At 37.5% G+C, this 24,941-nt stretch overlaps 1 protein-coding gene across 11 annotated transcripts in view; it reads left to right on the top strand.

Moving 5' to 3' along the window:
* RTTN (rotatin) overlaps positions 1 to 23,313 on the top strand; it is a 142,474-nt gene extending 119,161 nt beyond the window's left edge. For 5 of the 11 annotated variants that reach the window (XM_025422037.3, XM_049111948.1, XM_049111949.1 and 2 more), the window contains 9 exons: positions 3,563 to 3,668; positions 4,627 to 4,724; positions 6,135 to 6,212; positions 9,864 to 9,990; positions 12,186 to 12,388; positions 15,515 to 15,782; positions 20,683 to 20,786; positions 21,898 to 21,967; positions 22,897 to 23,313. In XM_025422037.3, coding sequence (XP_025277822.3) covers positions 3,563 to 3,668; positions 4,627 to 4,724; positions 6,135 to 6,212; positions 9,864 to 9,990; positions 12,186 to 12,388; positions 15,515 to 15,782; positions 20,683 to 20,786; positions 21,898 to 21,967; positions 22,897 to 22,982 — 1,140 coding nt within the window. In that variant the 3' untranslated portion in view covers positions 22,983 to 23,313. Of the gene's footprint in view, positions 1 to 3,562; positions 3,669 to 3,926; positions 4,110 to 4,626; positions 4,725 to 6,134; positions 6,213 to 7,623; positions 7,698 to 9,863; positions 9,991 to 10,434; positions 10,587 to 12,185; positions 12,389 to 15,514; positions 15,783 to 20,682; positions 20,787 to 21,897; positions 21,968 to 22,896 lie in introns of those variants that run through there. The other 6 variants (XR_007411725.1, XR_007411724.1, XR_007411723.1 and 3 more) reach the window with 6 other exon arrangements.
* The last annotated feature ends 1,628 nt before the right edge of the window (positions 23,314 to 24,941 follow it).

Raw genomic sequence — 24,941 nt, forward strand, 5'->3', positions numbered from 1 at the left:
GCTCTATATCCTCTTGATTTATTTTTCCTCTTTCGTGTATCTGCATCACCCAGTAGTAGCTTGTTGTCTGTCACGTCCAACTATCTGACATGGGATCTTAGCCTCTGCCTTCTTGCTCCCAGGCGTCTCACTCTGAGCCATATGCTCCTACTCTGTGCACAGATAGATGCTCAAAACAACTTCTCAGCCTGTAATAAGCACTATGTGGAAAATGGTAGAAATCAAATCCTCTACTCTGACCTGTGGTTGAAAAGTATGAAGATTTACTAGATGTTAATCCTGTTTATTTCTTTTTTGTTTGTTTTTAGTTTTTGGCTTTCATATCAGTTTTTCTATGTATTCATTTTAGAGCGCCAAACAGGTTTATAAGTTTTGTACCCAACTAGAAGATTTCTGCCTTTTTCCTTTATTTCCGTCTTAGAGACAACTACTCATACCTCTTTTAGCTGATTGTTTTATGCTTCCCTTCCATGTCTCTAAATAGCATGCTTGTATTTCTCTATCTTAAACATTATCTGTTGACTTGCTGCTTTGGAAAATGAGACTTCAGTTCCCTTTCCAGGCTCCACCCACCTACCTGGCCATAGTGGGCTTTCTTCTTGTTTCCTGCTTTCCTGTATCTTCACGGGGACTAGAGATAAGGCATGTATGGTGGTAAGTCTGAAAATACTGCACACTTTTGAACTGTGCTGCAGACAGTGTCCCTCTTTCTCTGCCTGCCCAACTTCCTTTTTCCTTAGAGGTAACTGTTGTATTATTTTTAAATTTGCTGATTTTCTATTATTACTAATAAGTTTCGTGCACTTTGCCAGCAATCAGATGTCCTCTCACTGTATTCAAACATGTCAGAACTTAATAAACTTAAGTTTTCTTCTTCTTACATAATTTCTCTTTTCTTTGTTTTTTCTACTCTTTATTTTGGTTTCTTTTTTCTGGTTAGAGCTTTTCTCACGTATCTGGTAATCTTGGTTGTCTGCTGCATTTGAAACTGGGAGACTTAAGTTAGATGGAAAGCCCTGCACATCTGAGTGGAGCCTGTCCACTACAAGTGGTATGGTGTAAGGGGATTTGGGCACAGCCCTTTGTACCCTGCCTTCTTGATCTTGTCAAAATCTCTAGAGAAGAATATTCTCATCTCCTGCCTGGAATGAAAATCCAACTGCCAAGTGTTTTGCCACAAAGTAGGAGGAAGAGAGCTGGGGTCTTAGAAGTCGATTTGCACATGTCACTTAATCCTTCCTGTTTTCAGTGTAATACCCCCACCACAAATATGCCTCATATTTGCCAATTTAGAACCTTTCTAATTTATCCTCTCCAGAGACTAAATTTCCAGGATCTTGCAAGGGGTAGGGGGAGGAAGAATGACTTGTCTGTGCAGAGATTTGTGGGTGGCAGGGAAAACTTGGTCCTCAAACTGCTTTTCAGAGACTTTTCAAACAATTCTCCTTTGTTCTCACTTCCAGGGGTACCTGGTGCTAAATTTCCTCAGCTCTTTGCAATTCATTGTATGGATAGGGGTGATATTCTGGGTTCTCAAGCCTGCTAATGCATTTGTTGTTCACCCATGTGCTTTCTAGTTTCCCAGACTTGTCATGTGAATCACTGAGTGAGTGTGTTTGTCTGTCTGTCTTGATGTTTAATCCCGTTTCTATCATTTCGGTGAGATTTCATGAGGGAATAAAAGACACATTTGTGTGTACAACTGTTTCCTTAGAACTCTGACCTCTTTTTTCTGCCTCATTGCTGCAGAGAATAGATGAGTAATATATTTTAGTGAGATCATTTTAGTTTTTCTCAAAACATTAATGCATGCAGTTTCAATAAGGGTATGTATATGAGAGTGATTTTCTTGTTAGTGGTGAAGATTAAGTTTATAGGCAAATTAGGATGCTCATAATTAACTATAATTATAGACTATGCTCCAAACATATTCATTATCCTAAATAATTTTCTGCCTTTTCCCCCCACCTTCTTCATGGTCACATTAGCATGATCTTTATCAAGCATCCCTGGGCCCAGACATGTAGTATCTAACTCATTGGCTAAATAGGTTACCTGCCTGGTTAGAGGCAGCAGCCCGAGTGAGATATTTAAGGTGAAATCACACTGCCCCTGGTGATGGGGCTGGAAGGGCCCCCAATTCTGCAGGCTCCTCCAGTGTTACACTGCCAAGTGTAGGCCAGTCAGGAATAGTGAAGTTGCATCTGTGTATGATATACTGTGTTTTATGTAAAATTTTATTATTTTGAACTTAATTTTAATGATGATATTATAAAACTGGATCATTGAGAATTACTAGTAGAAGGAAAAATTATAACTATGAATTATATCTAATATTTATAAGTCATATGAGGTGTTTCTAGTTCTTACACTGGAATTTATGAACCCTTTGAAATTGTAATTAAACTTCATATGTATATACACGTGAGAATCTTATCACAAAAGATTTCACCTGAATGTACTTAAGCCTTTAGAGCTACAGCACCCAGTAAATGAGAAATACAGAGCAGAGAATACACCTTCAAATCATCACAAGGAAGCAACCACACAAACCCAGGATGTGGGACATTCTGTAGGATGACTGATCTGGTTTATTCAACAACTCAACAGCATGAGGGAACAAAATGAAAAACTCTGTTGGGTGGGTTGAGAGGTGTGAGGGATGGCAAGTGCTCTAGATTTAGGAGATATATAGATACAGCTTTATTAAGTGCTGATTCCAATAAACCAACTGTGAGGAGACATTTTTGAGACAAAAGAGAAAATCTGAATTTGGACTGGATATTAGGTTGATACCAAGATAAATTATTAAATACGTTAAGCATGATAATGGCTTTATGGGCATATATATTAGAATATGATATTATATGATATCTAGTATTGAAATAGTTCAACCAAAAATTTTTAAAAAGAGAATGTTATTCTGTTTCCTTCACTCTTGCACATATTTGAAATTTTTGATTATGAAAATTTTTTTAACTTGTAAATATCAAATGTATAAAAGAAACATACCAAAATGTTAGTATTTTCAAAATTACAAGTGATTTTGTTAAAGTTAAGTAAGTCAACAAAATTAATAATATTTTTTTTGAAAAACGTAATATGACAGATATATGTTACTGTAGAAATGCAAGCTAGAAAGAACCACATCCCCTGAGAAATGGGTATATTGGTGGAAGTCAAGGGATGGGGATGTGTCTCAAGAAGAAGATAGAAGGAATTTGATGGCAGTTCTATTCAGTTCTCTGAGGGCCCTTTTTAGTAAGTTACGTAGATATATGTACATTCCCTGGTGAATTTGAGTAAGAGCACAGTTTTTGCTTTACATGATGAGCCTTTGAGAATGATTGTTGCCTTTTCCATACTGTAAATTTCTTCTACAGTCCTTTTCACACAGAGCATTCTCAATCTCAAATCTTAATGATTTATCAAGTTCCAGTGAATTTCAGTGGAGTAGTTGAAACCTAGCAATACCTTTTAAAAAGACTACATCTTTTATTCACAACGGTTTTGCTCCAGATTAAGTTTTTCTTCAAGGCAGTTTGATATATATTCTTTGCAGTGCTATGAAGGAAAATCCTCCAAAGATGTCCTGAAAAGAGTTGCTGCAAATACACTGATGTCACTTCTGGCTGTCAGTAGAAGAGCACAGAGACAGGCTTTGAAAGGTAACCATGTGACACATCAACTTTTATGGCATATTGTCAGGTCATATATTTTACTGCTTATTAATTTTAATTTTCTTTGGAATCAAAATGTAAAGAACTTATAATCTCAGTGATTAAAAAGTTTTTCTCATACAGAAACATAGTAAATATGCATAACTTTTAAAATAAAAAGATAACATATGTAGATTACTTTTTGAGTAATGATTCTTAATCTAGAGACTATATAAATATTAGGGAAGCTTTTTTTTTTTTAAAAAGATTTTACTTATTTATTTGAGAGACAAAGAGGGAGCGCATGACTGAGGGGAGGAGAAGAGGTAGAGGGAGAAGCAGATTTCCATGCTGAGCAGGGAGCCTGTCGCAGGGCTGGATCCTAGGACCCTGAGATCATGACCTGAGCCGAAATCAAGAGTAGAATGCTTAACTGACTGAGCCACCCAGGTACGCCTATTAGGAAAACTTTAAAAAGTATCACATCACTCAGTTTCATAATACTTAAATATTTGTAACCACAAGCACATATTGCATACTTGAAAAAAAAAACCACACAGTCTTGATAGTAGTAACAACGGTGTTAGATGATCCTATATTTTCACATAAATTTCCCTTCCAGAATGTTGTGACTTCTTGTCTGTAACTGGGGGAACACAGGTCTAAGAGTTAAAGAGAATAACATCAACATCAAGTCTGGTAATTTCAATTGTGATTTGCTATTAAAGCATATTATGCATGCCTCAGAACATAAAGTAGATTTGGGGAGTATCATACTAAATTGAAAACATTGAAATTGTTAAACATTTTAGTTCTCTTTTCTCTGATCTGTTAATCTCCCACTGAAAATAGCAAAATGAAGTTGGTCAGAAATACACACATTATTTTTTGGAGACTTTGTTATATATGGTTTCAACTTATTTGGGAATGGAATATCCTTTTGATTATTTTGGATTTTATCTTTCAGCTGATCTAATAGACAGCTGCATGGAGCAGATGAAGCACATTAATGCCCAGCTGAACCTAGATTCTCTTAGGCCTGGGAAAGCAACCCTAAAGAAACAGGTAACTGTGAATTCCAGATATCTGGATGGATGAAGGAGTGACATGGAGACCATCACTCCAGTTTCCTGTGCTTATACATGACATCATATTTGGTAGAAATGTGTATCTGATTTAGAAGGGAGATATAGTTAGATAAATTAATAGGATTTCTACATTAGCAGCTTTGGGCTTGGGCTTGTGTGTGTATATATGACTTAAGTTTCATTTAAAGATCTTAAAATGAGGTTTACGTATTACATGTTTTTGTTACTGTAAACATTTTGGAGTGTGTATATTTCACCAGATAAATTGTTTATACTACAAAAGAAGATATTTTCTCAAAGCAAGCATGGGTGCACTAGGAATGAGATATAACATACTAAGCTTTTCTATGTGCCAAGGAACTGTTCTAAGTATGTCATATTTGTTATCTCATGAACACGCAGGCCAACACAGTCATACAGCTAGGAACTGATAAAGCCAGTAGTTGCTCTGTATCTGGGTGGTTGTAGAGCTGGTATTCCTAATCTCTGTTTATTCCTTCTATGACTTTTGAATGTCTCTTTCTAGCATTGAGTTTACTGGACTCATGTTCAAAATGCATGCTTATGTAAGCTCAAGATAACACCATTTTTATATAGTACTGATGATAATAATGTTTAAAAAAATAGTCTGCCATACAGGCTTATTGAGAAGATGAATGCATATGTATATAAACTTATAAATATACGTAAATATGTATATAGCTAAGGCCATTATAGCAGTGACCTATGTAATAACTTTTGTTGTGTTTTATAAGAAACCAAGAAAACATCTTATTTAATAATTTTCTTGATGCAGGGGGTTACATGTTTGTTAGTTTCTTTTCTTCTTTTTCCTTTTCTTCTCTAGGCAAAGGTTCTTTACTTCATCATTGAGAAAGTCAGCCAACACCTGATATGATTGAAAACCAGTCAGTACCTGCTTCACTTTATTGAGATGAAACATGGAGCCTATTATATATCTCAGTTCCTCCATGCTTGATAGAACAGAAATAGCTTTTTCGTAGCGGATGTGCTTCTTGAGATATGGTCATCTTTTAGAGATCATTAGCTTGTCAGTCCCCTCAGAGTTATGGTGGTCAGGTGCCACGAGAGCATACCTGCATTGTAATGTGACTCAAAGGAGAAGGAATTACTTTATATAAAAAGTTGAATATGGGCAGCCCTGGTGGCTCGGCAATTTAGCACTGCCTTTGGCCCAGGATGTGGTCCTGGAGACCCAGGATCGAGTCCCGCGTCGGGCCCCCTGTGTGGACCCTGCTTCTCCCTCAGCCTGTGTCTCTGCCTCTCTCATTGTGTGTCTCTCATGAATAAATAAATAAAATCTTTTTTTTTTAAAGTTGAATATGCCATTGTGTTCAGATTTTTAAACTGCTTTTTGTTTAAACAGGAGGATGGTTTTATTAAAGAGTTAAGCATTGCCATGCAGCTTCTAAGAAACTGTCTTTATCAAAATGAAGAGTGTAAAGTAAGTAAAACGATGCTTCAAAATTTTGATAGTAATGCTGGCATTAAACTAATTTTTAGGGGATCCCTGGATGGCTCAGCGGTTTGGCAACCTGCCTTTGACCCAGGGCATGATCCTGGAGTCGCTGGATCAAGTCCCACATCGGGCTCTCTGCATGGAGCCTGCTTCTCCCTCTGCCTGTGTCTCTGCCTCTCTCTCTGTGTGTCTCTCATGAATAAATAAATGAAATCTTTAAAAAAAAAACAAAACAGTAATTTTTATATGAGATAATATAGAAGGAAGCATGAAAAACTCTTCAGATTTTTTTTGATGCATAGCTGATTGGTCCGTAAAGTCATTGTTAATTCATAGAAATGGATGCATCTTGTTATTCTTTAACATTGATGGCATTTCTTGTTTATATCAGCATTTTAACTTTATCCCTGAAACTTCAGGCAGCTAAAGCAAACTTGAGCTTCTTTCTCTATGGTTACACATTTTAGTTGTGTTTTTTACTAAGATGGAGTTAAGTGGTACATCTTATAAAGCAGAGTTCTTTCAAAGTCCGTTGTCAAGCAGCGTCTAGGAAATAAGTGTATCCATAAGGAAAAAAGAGTGTCTCCTGTTTGGGTAGAAAATGCTTACTGCTGTCACTGAGCATGGTCCTGTTCACCTTGGGAGGCTTTTCACCTCTTGCTGTGCCGGCTTATTCTGCCCCTTGACTCCGCCCCTTTGCCTGGGAAGTACTGAGGTGTTTTGTTGTGTCTGTGAGCATTGATGCTGTCATTCATTCATTCATTTACTTATAATTTTTAAAAAGATTTATTTATTCATTCTGGGAGAGAGGGAGAACGTACGTACGTGAGCAGGGGGAAGGGCATAGGGAAAGAATCTCAAGCAGACTCCCTGCTGAGCAGGGAGCCCGACATAGGGTGCTATCCCAGAACCCTGAGATCATGACCTGAGCCAAAATCAAGAGCTGGCTGTTCAACTGACTCAGCCACCAGGCGCCCCATTGATGCTGTTATTTAAAATACTGTGTTAGTAACTGTTATATAAGATACAGTGTCTTGAGCTCTTTGATTTGCTTTGTCATGGTGATACAACACTTTTGAAGCACTAGCTTTCACACAGAAATACTGTGGAAAATGAATAAGAGAAAGATAAATTATAGGAGCTTCCTTTTTAAAAAAGTTTTTTTTTGCTTTTACTTGTGATGAAATTGGAAAAAACATTTCTAGAAAATGAACATTTTGAACATACTCCTTAGGCTGTGTTAATTTGTTCATGATGTGTTACTAGCAATTTACATTTCAAAACAATTTGATGGGAATTAAATGTTTATCAATTTTACTAAAATTCCCAATGTATGAAGTTTTTACTCAAAATGGAGGTGTCATTTACTAAATTTGTGATCCCTTATGCTACATAGTGTGCTTGTGACTGGATGCAGTTGATATTAATCCATGACACCTTACACTGGGAATACCCTGGAACACTTTCCAGGTAGGATCTGCTCATAGAGATTTATGAGATGCTAGCTAGTACTGGTTATAAATACAGTGTTCACATTTGTGTCACATTAGCGATCTATGAAAGTGTAATTTCTCACTAAGGCAAAGCATTTTTACATTTCCAAGTTGTTTAATAAGGAATAAATTTGAAGAGTACTTAGATTACTCTTGAGTATAAATACAGTCCTATGGGGTAAAGATTCTTAATTTCTTTTCCTGTTCCAACTTACCTGTGGAGTATCAGATGCTCCCAGTACTAATCATTTGGTACTCTTATGGTAATTCAGCAAGTCATGCATGCCTCCCTTACACCAGCATACACGTGGGACATTAAAGAGTTTCCATACTGGGAAGATGGTGATAGCTGTGAGGTAAATAGAATTGGGCAAGGTTAGAGGTAAAGGATAGGTGGGAGATGATGAGACCGCAGCTGGGGCAGGTGGAGAAGCGAAGGAGGATAGGGAGATACTGAGGAGAAAAGAGAAATGTAGAATGATTTCCAGGCTCTACTTTAATGCAGGTGCACATGATAGAGCAGAGTGTAGGCTTGAGAGAGCGTAATGTTTAGGTTTACACACGTTAATGTGAAGGGTCTTTGGGACATCCCGAGGGGAAGATGGCTGGTAGTCAGTAGATTACAGGGCTCCGGGGTTCTGAGTGGTGATACAGTTTGAGGATATTAGGAATTACCAGTGTAAACTGTTGAAATTCCCCAAAAGGCTGTATATGAAAATATCTGTGGAAACTATAAGAGAAGGCAGATTCTAGCTGGGAAAGGAGTGCCGGAAAGGATTTGAAGATATCCTGGGGTCCAGATGGTATGTGGAAATAAAGAAAAAGCAGACCTTTAACAGGTGCCATGGTGGTCTTGTTAGCACCATTAGGACAGAAAATACATTGAAGTGAGTTGAAGATTCAAGAAGAGATGGGATGTGATGGTAGTAAGAGTACTCTTTCTAGAAGATTGATCATGAAAAGCAGCATTGATAATTTAGGACATATAGCATTATAAGAAGTTAGTCTGTATGTTTGTTTCTCCTCACTTATAAACTGCTTGAACATAAGTAGAAGTGAGCAACTTGGGGATTTGCTGTTAAAGAGACCGGAAGAACAGAACTAATTGATGGATGAAGCTCCCTGAGGAGGGGGTAGGCTGTGTTTCAGAACACAGTTGGACTTCCTGACCTCCAACAAAAGAGGAACACCTATTCCTTTTTCTGGGCAGGAACAATGAGTGGTTGGAGACACAGATAAACTAGGTGAACAGAACTGCAGAGTAGAGAAAGAGCTTAGACCTACTTGTTTCTGTTTTCTCAGTAATCATAGGGCTCTCTTCCAGGCTTATGGAAAGTGGGATGAATAACATTGGGAATGATGTCAAAGATAATGGAGAGGGTTGAACACTAGGAATAACATCTCACTGTCTTCTGCCATTGATGCTGCGTAAAATTGTATAGGATGCGTGTATTTATATAAATACCCATGTGTGTGCATATAGGTCTATAAGTTACCTAGTAATTCCTGTTCACTTAAACAATTGCTTCATTTACTGAAAACAGTTAGTATGTATAAATACATAGTCTTTGTAATAAAGACTATGAATTACTTAAGAATTTATTGGTTTAATATATTATTCTAAATAAATTTTACTATATTCAAATTATTTACAAACCGTAATCTACTTCTGATCTGTCCACACTTACCAGACACACACACACATATACACACAGAGAAGAGAGAAGGTGGAGGGCAAACTTGAAACTGTTCAGTATGTTTACTTAACCAGAAAATCCCATTTCTTAACCATACTGGAGTATTTATAAGAATTTATTCAGTATAGTGAGATATCACTGTCTTGCTTAATTTCCATGTTCAGAAGCTGTTTTTGTAGCATTTCTTACCTAAGTTGTATACTGTGGCCATGTGAGTGTTGAAGGGACTTCCTGAGACTGGCTGGACTCATGGTCCCAGCAGTCCTGGGCAAGGTGCTGAATCTGTCTGCAGAAATTGTAATGCCAGCTTGTACTAATCAGAACAAAGATGAATTCAGTTTCTGTCTCCTTATGTTGGTAACTTGATTTGTTTTTTTTTACTTGATTTTAATTTTATATTTTCATATATTCAGACTAATACTGTCCATATTTCCTTTTCACAACAGGAAGCGGCTCTTGAATCTCATCTTGTTCCTGTCTTGCACTCTCTCTGGCCTTGGCTTTTGATGGATGATTCATTGATGCAAATTGCTCTGCAGCTACTTTGTGTCTATACTGCAAATTTTCCAAATGGTAAATAGATCCCCAGCACTGCCTTTCAGTAATATCACTAAAATACTAATTTTATATAATGTTGTTTAAAGTGGACTGGAAAATCAAATATATATTTTGAATCATTTCTTCTACTTTGGAGTGTATGTTGGTTAGAGCGAAGCTTTCTCAAAGGTATTATAAGATACTTCAGCATGTGTTTGTTGAGATAGGAAGAGTCATTAGCTCAGGGAATAGAGAGGGAGAAACTTGCCTGCTTATATGGCAATAGGAAAATTTAATAGGAAAATTGAGAGAGTAAAAATTATGATATAAGACCTTAAAAACCTTATGATATAAGACCTTAAAGGTTAAAACTTTTATAGATTCTAGAGTAAGAGCTGGCATGATAAAAGGTAGCTCTGGATACAGTCTACCTTGTGATAACTGATGTCATTGGGACACCTCTTTCCATTCCTTTAACAGCGGTTTTATTGAGAAGCCACTAAGGGCCACACACATTGTTAGAGGCCAGCAGCTAAGAGTGAGCAAAGGCGAGGGTGGAGGTGATTTGAGAAGAGAAGAGGAGGTGTGTGAAGTAGCTGTTTGAACTGAGGGAAAGCGTGTCCACCTTGGAGGTAAAATAGAATTGCTGACAGTATTCACTTCCCCTTAAAAACTGAGTTATACATATAAGATCTTGTCAGCAAGTGTGCGTTCTTACTTCTAGCCACCATTCAGCAGCTCAGCAACTGGGTTCTCCAAATTTTGAATGATATGCAGAGAAAGGACTGGAACTCAAAACAATTCAGAGTCCTTCTAGTCATTACCATGATAGGCACCGATCGATTCCGCAATAGACATGGGCCTCCACCCCAGCTCTGGTCTGTCCATTCCTGGAGTCCACCCTGGTTGTCTCACCAGCAGAAACTGATGGTGTAGGCAGACCTTCAGGTTCTGAACTCCTGCACTTTCACTGTGGTGTATGGAGTATACACCACAGCACAGAATTTCCTTGTCTCCATTCTGTCACTAACTGTCTTGTTCTTCTGTTTGGATGGTCTCCTCTGGCTGCATCCTCCGGCTCACCACCTCCTGACGGCATGATCAGTGCAGTAGAGCTGTCTGTCCAGTGCTGCATCTGTGCTCTATGCTTCTGTCCCATCCTTCACTCCTTAGCTTAGGGTTAGGGAAGTCAGGAGGGACAAAATCAGCTGCTAAACATTGAGCAAAAGAAACATATTTTAAATCTCTTGAAGCTGTAGTCTGTGTTACTCTTATACTTCAAATTGATGTAAGTCTGAGATTGTGGTTAGGTAACTAAATCGAGGAAGAAACTTTATTTTCCTACCTGGTTTGTTTTCAAGCAAAACTGCACCATTTAGTAGATTTGATAGAAACCTTGCTATTTGGACACTGTATATAGTATGAATACAGGAAAGATCACTATATTTATTTGTGTTTCCTTGCCTTCTGTGACTTTATTTTACAGAATGTATTTGATTCTGATCTAGTTATACTTAGGCTGGCCTCCTCACATGGACTTTCACAAGTTAATTATATTTTAGATTTATGTTACAATACAGTAAAATGAATTTCTAATTCTTCTATGATTATTTTACTCCCATGATAAATCCCATATGGTTGTTTAATTTACTGAGAAAACACTGAATGCTGGAAAACCAATTTACGCCACTGCTGGTTCTTGCTGCTTATGAGCTGTGTCACTCTGAGCAAGTTGCTGGCTTTTCTGAGTTCTATGCCTTTATTTAGAGTACTTGGCTGGTACCATTTGTTCTGGGCCCACACCCTGGGATCATTTCATCCCTCTTTTTTTTCCCCTTCCATAAAATGAAGGCATTAGATCAAGTTACCTCCCATTTCCAAAATTCTGTTCTTCTACACAAGTCTTTATTTAGATGTCTTTTTAAGGAACTATTTAAAAACTTCTTATGCATATTCTAGTCTTTAAAAAAATAAACTTAGCATTTTAAAATGCCCTATTGAGATCATTAGACCCTTGGTGAAGATGGCAGATCCATGAAACTAAATGAGACTTCAGCACTAGCCTTTAGTGCTGATTTGCAGTTCATAGGTAGTGGATAAGTCATTGATGGACAGATATGCTTCATGGCTTAGATTTTGTTTTTCATTTTTTTTTTTTAACTAAATAATGAAACTAAGAAGACATTGTGAAAGGCTGGTTTTTTGTTTGTTTGCTTGTTTTGTTTTTTAAGGTTGCAGTTCTCTTTGTTGGTCAAGTTACGGACAATATCCAGCTCAAGCTGCGTATAGAGGAGCCCCCAGCACCTCTCTGATGGGGTGTATCCTGAAGTTGGCTTCCCAGATGCCTCTTGAGAACACTGCAGTTCAGCAGATGGTTTTTATGTTTCTTTCAAACCTGGCCTTATCTCATGACTGTAAAGGAGTAATTCAGAAAGTGAGTACTTAATCTCTCCTTCATAACTTTTTTTTTTTAAGATTTATTTATTTATCTTAGACAGTGGGTGTGAGAATTAGAGGAGGGGCAGGAGAGCAAGAGACTCTCAAGCAGACTCCGTGCTGAGTGCAGAGCCTGATGCTGGGCTGCATCTCAGGACCCTGAGATCATGCCATGAGCCAAAATCAAGAGTCAGACTCTTAACCCACTGAGCCACCCAGGAGTCACCTTTATAGCTTGAAAAAAAAAAAAAAAAAAGTAAAATAATACTTCTAATGGAGAACATGTGTAAAAAATCTAGAACTTAATTTCTAAAAATTAAATTATTATGATTTCAAGGCATTGTATTTTAAAAGATTGTAAAAGGATTAAGAAGTTCACTTTGTTTAAAGCCAGTTGATAGATAACACATGAAAAGTGACAAGCTAGAGAATGATCATTCCATTTCCTTTTCGTTTATCTTCTTAGCTTTTGGATTATATTTTATCTTCCTCAAAAATGAGGGATTTAGAAAGACAGCTGTCTTACATTTATTTGAGATCATAAAAGTAATGTATTAGTCTTTATGTAGACCAAATTGAACAGTAACCATTTCCATTCAATTTGCATTGTCAAAACGGTGTGTGAAATCACAGCTGCCTCTCCCCACTTAGGCCTAACTTCTTCTTCTTTTTTGTTTTTTTTTTTTTAAGATTTTATTTATTTATTTGAGACAGTGGGGGGCGGGCAGAGGAAGAAGGAAAAACAGACTCCCTGCTGAGCAGGGAGCCTGACTGGGGCTGGATCCCAGAATCCTGGGATCATGACCTGAGCCAAAGTCAGATGCTTAACCCACTGAGCTGCCCGGGTGCCCTGAGACGTAACTTCTTTATGACGTAAGAGGCAATGTTATCAGTCCTCTGGAACTCCAGTGCCAAAACTTGACTTCCTATCACTGATTTTAATCTAGGGTAGTTTACAAAGGATTGAATGAGTTAAATTCTAATACACATGTTCAGTGAGATTATATTTAGATATGTATGAACATAATCCATAATTTGGAAGATCCTTTAAGATGTAAATATGATCGCATTATCTGTTGTTTACTAGTACCTAGTACTTTGAGTGTTTCTGTTTCTCTTATATGGAGGCCAAGACAAATTATGAAAGTTGACAGTATTCATAAGAATTCAGTCTCCTTTTCCTCTATTGTGTCAGCTTCCCACCCACCCTACAAAACCCCACATCGATTGCAGTCTCTAGGTAAGAAACAGTCTTTTCAGTGGTGTGTTGGAGCTAAGTCAGGCTAGCTATGAGTGTCATTGCTGATTTTTAGGAATTTTGTGACCTAGTTGACATCACGGTGCCACCTTGAAATCAACCATGGTGGGAGTACTCACACTGTATACATTGGCAAAAGGTGCAAATCAGAGGTCCATTACTCCCAGCAGAATTGGCTGTTTATTTACTGGCATAGGATTGGAGTTCTGAAGTTCTACTGAACCGTCCTTGGAGGTGTGTGAGAGCACAGACTGGGGGTAGTGCTTCCTGCCCCTTCCCTGTAGAGCACATGGGTGAAGTAGAATGGGAACTCCCAGATGAGTGCTAATCCCAGGTCTGGCATGTGACTTTGAGCTGGAGGCCTTCTCTCCTTAAGCTTCATTTGTAAATTTCCCAGGTTGAACAACATAATCTTGAAGGTGTCTTCCACTCTCAGTCTGTGGTTCTGGTACTGTGTGTTCATGCATATTTTGATGTATATTTCACTGGACTCTGTTTCAGGTACAGCTAGCTCAGTCAAGTTGTTTTTACTCTGCTCTAATTAGGCAACCCCTGAGCTTCCCCTGCTGCTTTGTCCTAATGAGCCCTGGTCACTACAGTTGGACCTCTCCATTACTCATCCCTGAGCATTAGAAACTGTAGCCAGTACAAAGGTCTTGTTTCTCTCTACCATGTCCAGTATAGGAAATCATCTACAAACATCTTTAGCTCCAGCAAAAAGAAGGAATGCCCATAGCTTATTTATAATTGAAGGCACTGCCATGTATTTTATCACTAGCGTCAGCCCAAATCTCCAGTATCATGGCAGGATCTAGCTGAGTGGGAGAGGCACGGGACAAAGCTAGAAAGCATTAATTTGGACGGAACGATGAGAAGTAGATGTTAGTAATGGCAAGGACAGTGCAAACTGAGCATGTAGTTTTATAGTTTGCTTGTTGCTTGGGTTATATTGCTAATATTTCTATAGCTCATTTCATTCTTGTATTTTATTTTTTAAGTTCTTATTTAAATTCCAGTTAGTTAACATATACAAGTTAATATTAGTTTCAGGTGTATAAGATTGTGAGTTAGCACTTCCATATCATTTCATTTTTAGACTTAGAGTCGTTTCACATAAAAGTGTTAAATTTACCTTACAGATTCAAACCAACATCTTGATTTAGATGCAAGGAACCCAGGAAATAGGCCATAATAGATTACTAAGTAGGAAAGAGAGGAGAGAGAATCTGGACAGTTATGAAAGTTAAGTGATCACATTTCTATCTAACTGAAATGTTTGATATTCGTCTGTAAGTGTACTAGAATGGCATGTAGCCACGAGAAGTCATCTGCGAAGTTAAGCAGCTCGGGTAAAGTGAATATAAGATGTACACATAGATTGTGTTATTTTTAAGAACGCTTGTAGCTATAAAGATTCAGATCTTTTCAGTCGTACTAGCGTTGTTAACTGGTATCCAAGACTGATTTGGGTTTTGTTTCTTTTTCCTCCCCATAGGATAGCTTTTAATGAGGAGCAAAATTGCCAGAAGGCAGACAGAAAGAGAAAACTCAGGAGGCCTGAAATAATCCCCAAACTGAACTATCCACCCAAAAATAATTAAGAGTTGACTATATGTAGTTACTTTATCCATCATCAGGAAAGAATTAGTAAGAATTAAAATTGGAGCATGATTTTGTTCTTCTGAACTTTTTCACTTATACCTGGAAACAATATAGATGGAGTATTTGGAGGGTAGTTGTTAGGAGAAAGGATGAATTAAGGTTGCAGAAAAGAAGAGCAGAATGCTAGTTAATTGGTCTCCAAGGGACAAGGAAAATAATGAAAAGATTCAAGAAGAAAATAATATTCTCTCTATTTTCCCACAGAGTAACTTCTTACAGAACTTTCTATCTCTAACATTGCCAAAAGGAGGAAATAAACATCTCAGTAATCTGACCATTCTTTGGTTGAAGTTACTCCTGAATATATCATTTGGAGAAGACGGGCAACAAATGATCCTGAGGCTGGATGGCTGTCTAGACTTACTTACAGAGATGAGCAAATATAAGCATAAGAGCAGCCCTTATATACCTCTTCTTATCTTTCATAATATTTGCTTCAGTCCTGCCAATAAGCCCAAGATCCTGGCTAATGGTGAGTATACACCACACAGTATACACCACACACGTACACACACATCCACCTGTACATGTGGTCATTCCTAGAGTATTCCATTCAGATAAAAACCTAAAATTGTTTTATAAATAATTTGTCAGGTATTTATTAAATACCACTGTGTTCAAGGCACTGTTGGAAGCAGAGGCTGTTGGAATGAATTAGGTGGATCCTCTCCTCAGAGATGAACCAGATGTGGCTCCAGCCCTCCAGGGACCAGGAACCTTCTCAGGGTTCACAGATCTTGCCCCTGGTGGCTGCACAGGATCCAGGAGGTAGCAGGGAGGAGGAGCATGGCGGCGGTGCTGTGTGGCCTCACCCCGACTTCTCCTGTCTCTCTCCCCTTGCTCCTCTAGGTCTCTGAGCAGCTGCTGTGTCAATGAAGCCTTTCCAGACCAACCTGTCAGCATGAAAGTCCCCACATCCCCTTCCTGCCCCCTCTACTTCCTTCTCACTCACCAATCCATCTGCCTGTTTTATTTTTCTCCATATTGTTACCACCAGTTGAGATACTGTATGTTTTTGGCATGTATCTGTTTATTCCGAGTCTGTGCACACTAGGACATTAGCTCTTACAAGGTCAAGAGGTTTTCATCTCTTTTCTTCATGTTTATCTGTAGCGTCTGGAATTGTGCCTATCACTAGTGAGCATCCCATGAGTATTTGGTGACTGGGAGAGAGCTCCTAAGCAGGCAGGAGAATTCAGAACCCAAGACCACATGGTGAAATTAGCCTTACAGAGACGTCATTCTCTGAGATATAGGACAGATGGAGGTGAGGATTCGGAAAAATTTTGAAGCAGAAGGAGAGAAATGGAAAGCTCTGTTTTTGCAACCATGTGCCGTTTCTGTGAGGAGACTGTGAATTTTATAGGGAGCAAGTTTTATTATAAGGTTACATTGCATTGTTTTTTTTTGGAGGGAAAAAAAAAAGAGGTGGGATCTAGACCTCCATACACCTGGTGTTGGATGCTCACTCCAGTATCACCTGAGACAGCTTCCCCGGGTCCAGTTTCTTCGTCTGTAAAATAATCCCTTCCTTTCTTGGTTTTGGTAGACATCAGTTTATAAACACACATGAAATGCCTAGTACCACTTATGGTATGTGGTAGATGCTGCAGATAGATTAATTCTGTTTTCCTTTCATGTTCTTTACTTAATCTTTTCTTAGAGGTGTTTTTCTATGGCACATGGAGTTTTCTAAGTGAGTGACAATGATTCTGCATATGTCCTGCTATGTATGCAGTGGTGATTCTCTTTTCCTGGTAATTATGGAATTGTTGGAAATACTGGGAAAGATTTTAGAAGCTCAGTCAGCTTTTAACTTAGCAAAATGAACAGTGGATCTGAGCTCTGCTTTTCTATAGCTCCTCTACTGACGCTGTGCCAGCTGCCATGGGGTAGAGTGAGGATAATGATAGGCCCTGCCTTATAGGGCAATGAGATAGCATATGTGAGGTATCTGTTCCCAGACCTGCTATCACCTATTAGTTACTCATCTTTCTCAGAAGAAGTTTTTTCTTTGAGGACTACTCACTGCAACTTTATTATTGAGAGAGTTAGAGAAAGAATGGGCTTTAGGGAATGCAATGAAAAGTCTACGTTTTCCCTCTGGATTTATTTTTAGTGTTTCTTTGTAATAGCAGTGCTCTCTCTTCTTCCTGAGCTTAAAGCAGTTGGACAAATTTTTGGTAAAAAAGAGCTTTCTCAGCCCCAGAGACATGCGATTAGGGGCCATCAAGGCAGGATAAGAGGCAGCAACTGGGCAGTTTTTGTATGAACCTTTGAAGCACGTCATAGGCACTGCCCTCCCATTTTCACTTGGGGTCCAGAGGGAGGGCTTAGCAGAGTCAGCTAGTTTAAAATCTACCAGGTAAGACTGCAAAACTGATCATTAGTGCCCAAACCTCTGGTTTTGATGGTCAGAGATGGGGTGGGTTGTGGGGTTTGACCTTACTGTTAGGAATAGAGCTAGAGTATTCCTGGTAATGTAATGTCAGGCAAGGTCTTCTCTGAGAACAACAAAAATATGCTAAAAAATATAAATTTATTTATATTATTATTTATATTATTTATGCTATAAATATATCAGAAATCACCTTTAAAAAAAAAAAAAACAAAGAACTGAGAAAATAGTGGGAAACTCCCAGGCCCAATTGTGACTGGAAGTTCATGCCTAGAGAAACACAAAATATGTATATGAAATATGTATTTTTTGTTTCAAGGACATTTGCCAACATTGTACACTTGGCTTTTGTTTAGACATGCTGAGGAGTCAGGAAACAACAGTCAGGAGTGTCCAAGATGGGGAGTTTATAGGCCATGTTGTCTGTATTTATAGGGAACTCCAAAGAACTAGCCTTAGGAGAAGGATGAATCAAAATTATATTGGTTCCCCAACCCTTATTCAGGTGATTATAAAGAAAAGAAAAACAAATGTGAGGAATGGGCACCACCTACTGCCCCTCACAGCACTGTAGCCCAGAGATGTATGGCCCAAGTGACTTATGACCTTGGTTTGAGCAGAACCTCGATTGACAGTGCCCCTGGGTGCTTAGCAGAGCCAGGCTGCCCCTGATGGGTAGAGGACAAGTGCATACTAAGCCTCAGAGAACCTTCACGATTTTTCAAAAGTATTAATGTATTGTTAAATGTGACCAAGCTCATCAGGAAGGAAACATGGCAACATGAGTAAGAACCAGCAGGGGGAAATACATCAACTTATCTGCCCAGGCTTAGATATTAGAATTATAAAAAACAGATTTAAAGATAAATTTAATATACCATATTTAGATAAGTAAGTGACAAGCTTGGAAATGTTTGCAGGAGACAGGAAAGTGAAAAATTGAAAGATTTAAAATAACCAAACAAATTCTATAAATATATAGGTACCAAACATGGGAGAACTTTGCTGAACTCTTGTATCTCTAGACAGTCTGTATTTGCAGTTCAATCATGATTTGACAGATGAAATTACATCCCCGTCAGCTCTTTTTCCCAATAAATTTATTGTCATTAAATCTAATTTGTTAAATCTAATACTGTTAAAACTAGTTCTCACCTTTATGCAAAATGTAGTCGTAAAACAAACCTCTTTCAGCTTTACCATTAATTCAGCTCTGGTTTGTAGCATTTGTTGATTTTCATGGTGTAAATTACTCTTAGGATAGCTGATTTCAGGCTAGCAATATGATATTCCTAAATTTGTAACTAAATCAATTCTATTAAGAAGAAAGGTAATAAGTATTTAAAACTCATCATTTCCTACTTACTAGTTACATTTTACTGTTACCCATTCTCTTGAGGTTATATATATGTGGGGGGGGGGTGTGTTTATTTTATACCTATAATTTAAACTTAAAAATGTTTAATGTGCCTTTTTTGTATGCATGTTATATTTCACAATGAAATGTATTTTTTTTAAATTCGTTGCATCATTGGGGACACCACATTAATTGATCTGTATATGTACTTTATTAAATATGCTTAAGAAATAGTAACTGGTAGAAGGAGTTATTATAAACTTACTTAGAATATGGGTTTTATGTTCTCATATATATAAAAACATCACTTGATGATACTCAGGGATACAAAGGAAACTACCCTCTCATTTCATGATGTACCCTAAGAGTACCAGGTGCCACCTATAACTTCACATAGTGAATTTCATCAGATAAGTCTTGGTATGGACTAGTTATGGCACAGGGAAAGCAAGGGAGGCTAGGAAATACAGAGAAGGTGGTAAGGAGTAGGGCCCAGTTGGCAGGGAAGTTCAGAACCCATATGTACCTTCTACACTTGTCCCTCACTATACAGAAGATACTTTGTGGAGCAGCTTTTTTTCTTCTCTATAAAAGATGTAAAATTCCTTAAGATTTCTTTGACAACTAAGTAGAATTACCTAAACAGCATTTTTGTTGCTTTAATTATGGAATCTTTCATAAACTAGTATTAATTGAGCCCCTAAAATAAATTGGCCTGATGGTTGGAATATTCACCAGTGAGTAGACACACACTTTGCCCTCAACTGGGTTACAGTTTATTTAGATGCATCCACAGTAGAGTGGAGAGTGGTTATTCAGAGTTCCCAATAACAACCCTTCAGAATGCTACATGTTTTTAAACATACATTTTAGAGGAAAAATGATTTGATGCAATTTAATGGTATATAAAAATAAGTAATAAGATAGGTTCATATGTTGGTCTGAAATACCCTGACAGTTTCCTTAGGACTGGACTTCTCTGCATCTTCACTTAAAATGAGTAGGCTGCTGCAGGTAATTTATAAGTCTTGATTTCATACTCTGGCTAGCTTTGCAAAAAGGGGACGTACCTTGAGTGTTGAATATGCCTTTAAATCACTTTTTCCTCTGACGTATATACATACACAGAAACATTTCTCTAAAATGTTTACTCCTTTTTTAAAGGGCTTAACTAATTTCATATTTCTTGATTACTGTTTTATATAGTAACCCATGCAGTTGATGTTCTTTTAATAGTCTTTATAATTTATCATAAGAACAAATCTGTTTGCCTGCACACCAAAATGTGAGCTATAATTGAACAGCTCATTTATACAACTCTTTGTATAATTATTTACTTCTGCACTATCGTTGTTTAAATGAATGTGCCTTTGTTGAATTAGGGCCAAAAAAATTATACTGCCACAGCTTTCCTGAGTATTCTATGCTTGTCATGAAAATAATTTGTTTTGAGGTTGTCCTCCCACACATGCTATACAAGATTGTTTTTGCCATAGTCTACTGATACCAACTTTGTATGTATTCTGATAGGGAGAAGGGAGTATCTGATTAGCCCAAGAACAGAATACATTGTAATATCTGGGACTGAACTTTTTTTTCTAATGTGTTTATTATTAGAAAAAGTCATTAGTGTGCTAGCTGCCTGTCTGGAAAGCGAGAATCAAAACGTTCAGAGGATTGGAGCAGCTGCACTTTGGGCTCTGATTCACAATTATCAAAAGGTCAGTTTTTAAAGTTGTTATAGCCGGGGGCAAACACCAAGCCTCTGAGAATGTAGCCAGGGACGACAGAAGAGTATCAGCAAGAGAAAAACAACAACAACAACAAAAAAAACCATGAACTCAAAGACCTTGTTGCCTTATGCATTTATACAATTAGTGAGCCATCAGTAGAAATACTTTTCATTTAATTAACAGGATCTCTCATTTCAGAAGTGTGTCTCTTTTGGGCGAATTTTCCCTGTTGATATAAATTGATTTGACATTGGTTTAATGTTTGTATAGATTGTTTCTGCTAAAAGATGTATTAAGGAAAAATGCATCCTGAAATAAAACCAGATAGTGAGGTTTTATCCAGCTGTGTGATTCCTCTTTCTCTAGTGTGCGCCATTTCTGAGTTTTGAGAAACCTTGGTTCTTGTAAGGCTGCAGCCCAGGGCCAGTCCCAAGGGGACGATTGACAGGTGCGGACGTGCACTTGCTCTCTCTGACCTTTAGGCTTTTCTTTCTTTGCAGACACCTCATTCCTGAGAGAAATGCCCTTGTGTACCTAGCAATTAAATAGTGACCCAAATGTTAGACACTATTAGGATAGACACCATCCCTGAATGCCGAAAAAAATGCCAAATACTCTCGGCATTTTGTCCCTTGTCTGTGCGGCTTATTCTCTCTGCTAGCTGGCGACAGTGCACACGAGGAAAGAGTCAGTGCTGTCACTTTCACCTCGTATCCCTAGGGCTTAGCACAGGATTTGACACTTTGCAGCCACTTAGTGAATATTTATTAACCAATTGTACGTTTGATATAATTCATCTGAAATTGGGGGTTTGAGAGAATATTAAATATTGAAACCAAGACTGAGTCTTCCTTTAAGGCTTGAGTTTGGGGAGAAGGGTTAAAGGGAAGGGCAGAGAAAGAAATGAGTTGGAGAGGGAAGGATGTCGGCGACAGTTCAGTGGGGTGCACTCATAGATAGTTCCCAGGCTCCATTATTGTACTTTATAAATGTTGTGCTTAGTGCTGTGGTCAGCAGTGGCAGCATTAGTATCGTAGTATCCTGAGCCTTAGCATATGGGAATAAATCTAATTAATGGATTGTTTTATGTTACCTGCAGGCAAAAATGACTTTGAAAAACCCATCCATAAAAAGAAGAGTGGATGAAGCATATTCCTTAGCAAAGAAAAGTAAGTTTTATTATGAAAGAGATTATAGTTCAACTTGGAAGCTGTTAAGTGAATTCTCTGATTAATGAATTGTTTGGATAGTTCACAGCAAGATGACAGTTTTCTACGCTGATGTTTGAGGAGCATTTTTATCGAAGCATTATAAAATGTACTGATACCGGTCCATGCTTTTCATTATGTCATCTATTTAATAATAAATTGTTTTGATAGATGAAGGCTTGAGATACAATTTCTTAAAACATGTCTTTGATCTTTCTCCAATTCATTTTCCTTTTCTTTCACTAAACTTCCTTTGCCAGTGGCTATACCACCGTGCTATAATGTGTTCTGAGGTGATAAGAACTGGGCCCAATTAGAATTGACCTTGAACAGAAAACTTTGATCTAACATCAGGGAGTTGAATTATAGTCCTCCGAGAATAGATCCCATTGCCCCTCTATCCTCTCAGCCCTGTGATGTGATTGTGATACAAGGCAGGGTTTTCTTTGACAGTTCGTTTTTCATTTTAAGTGAAACCGGTTTTCAATGAGCATTATTCTTTGAACATTTTTTATGCTAAGGCACTGTATTGTGTCTTTCTTGAACTGTACTAAGTCTGTTGGTTATTAGTTTGTGCTTTCCTGGTCTGATTCTTTATAAGTGGTTTGTGGATTTTTTGGTTTGTTTCTCACTGTGACCATGAGTTTCTAGAGGTTGTGAATAATTGAGTTATGTTAGAATTTATGCATTAGGAGAGATGGTTTAATACATGAAAAGAGCAAGGCATTCTTTTGGGGTTGTAGGTAACAGCTGCCATTATGGAGATGTATTGTTTTTTGTTTATACTTTTTGATTAAATTACAAATAAAAAGTAAGTATGAATTCTGTTCTTAAGTGCAACATGAAATTTAGTAAACTTATTCTTCCATACTCTTATTTTTCTCTCTCAGCTTTCTCAAACTCAGAAGAAACCCCTCTAAATGCCTATTACTTGAAATGTCTTGAAAATCTCGTTCAGCTTCTTAACTCTTACTGAGCAATGTGAGATTCTCCTCCCTGAAACTGATGGCTGCCAGACAGGTGAGCCAAGCTTGAAGCAAACTCTGTGTAGCAACCGTTACCTGGAGACATGCTAAATTTCTGCAAGGTGTTGTGCCCTTCCTGCCTGATGAGACATAAAACTGGTGACATCTCTTCTCTATCCCTTTGTACCAACTCTTTAAAGAGAGAGCAGCTGACAAGAAGATGATGGACAAAAGGCGTAGAAAGTTTTGGGAACACAAACATTTTTACATTTTTCTATGCAATTTGCTTTGTAAAAATAATATTTAACAGTTATTTAATAAAATATTTTTAGATACTGAAAATCGACTAATAATTCCTGCTTACAGACTTTTATCAGTCTCATGAATGTAAATTGTAGTAATTGGAAGAAGACAGGATGTTCTCATTTCCTTCTTTTCCTTAATTTTTTTAGATGGAATTTGGCTCTTGTCTCAGTACAAATCCTATTTCTCAAACCTTCATATTGCCCAAAACATACATATTGGTAAAGACATATTTGTTTGTAAATGTCCCTAATTTTGTCAGTAGCTTCTTTATGCAATTTTTAGTGATATTAAGTCATTTCTATATGATTTATAAACCTGTTACACTTTATTACTTTTGCCTTTTCTTTTTCACCTATATTTTTAGTATTTTCACCTTTTAACTTCTGAAATGTAATAAAGAAGAATTAGAGTTTATGATCAGGTAGGCCTGGGTTCAAATTCTAGCTCAGCCTAAAACATCACCAAGAATAAGACTTATAAACAATCTAGCAGAAAGAAGTTGTGTCAAGTACTCATGATGTAACTCTTAGCAAACATTAGTTTTAAACTGAGAACTTATACCAATATCATTCAAGTACTGATCACCTTCAGCAGTTTTCCCAACACTTTTGAAAGTAAGAAAATTCTATGTAAGAGAAGAAAAATGCATCACTGTACACACTCATTATTTACACACATACACCTGTACACGCTTATTTACACACACACCTGTACATGCTCATTATTTAGGGAAAATTTTTCTAGTCAAATTAATAGGTTAATTAAAAAATGACATTTTTAAAGTGCTTTAGCAAATTGCTATCATCACTAAAACAAGCCAGGTAATTTTATTTACGCTAGAGGCATGAGGACAGAACAAATGTTAAATATTGAAATAGAAGCACATAAATCTGTGGTGTCTGAAAATTATTGATTAGAGGTCTTAACGATGGATCTAGGAAGCTCAGGAGTTTCTGGGCCACCTAAGTTAATTCAAAGAAATGGACATGCCAATACTCTGAAAAATTTACCAATTCTGAGAGCAGGAATCAGGAATTATTTCTACCTTTTTTCTTCGTTTCTTATATTCTGTACCATTTTCTTGGTATTATCATATAAACTCTCACTGATGAGTAATGACATGGATTTCTTTGTAACTTCCACTTAAAAGAGCTCTCTATATATCACAGGCACTATTCTCAGAATGTTTATTATTTAGTCTGTCTTTCTCTAAAATACTGTTATCCCTGTGTTAGAGGTGAATAAATGGAGGCTGAGTGTGGTCTGTGGCTGCTTACCTGTCTGTGCTATGCTGCCTCCTTTTTTTCCTTCATTGGAATTCCTGTCTTTGTATTTAGATCTTATATATAACTACCATTTTTCCTATAAAAATCAAATCTCTCCAGGGAAATGATAATTTCTTTTATGGTTCATTGATTCATTAATTGACGTATCAGGGTTATCTTTGCCTCATATCTTTGAAACCAGAAAGAGTTGTAATTGATTCCTTTCCCTAGAAGTTCCAGGTAATACTATGGGGGGAATTATAATGCAGTATCTTGAGCTACTCCAGGGATGTTACCTGCTGAAGCCCAGAAGGACTACCACTCCTGGAAGAAGAACAGAGGTCATGGCCTCAGGAGCAGCTGCACTGTCATCTGTTGGCGTCCAAGGACCTAGTCCTT

Source organism: Canis lupus, chromosome 1 (assembly GCF_003254725.2).
Source record: "Canis lupus dingo isolate Sandy chromosome 1, ASM325472v2, whole genome shotgun sequence".
NCBI classification, from domain to species: domain Eukaryota; kingdom Metazoa; phylum Chordata; class Mammalia; order Carnivora; family Canidae; genus Canis; species Canis lupus.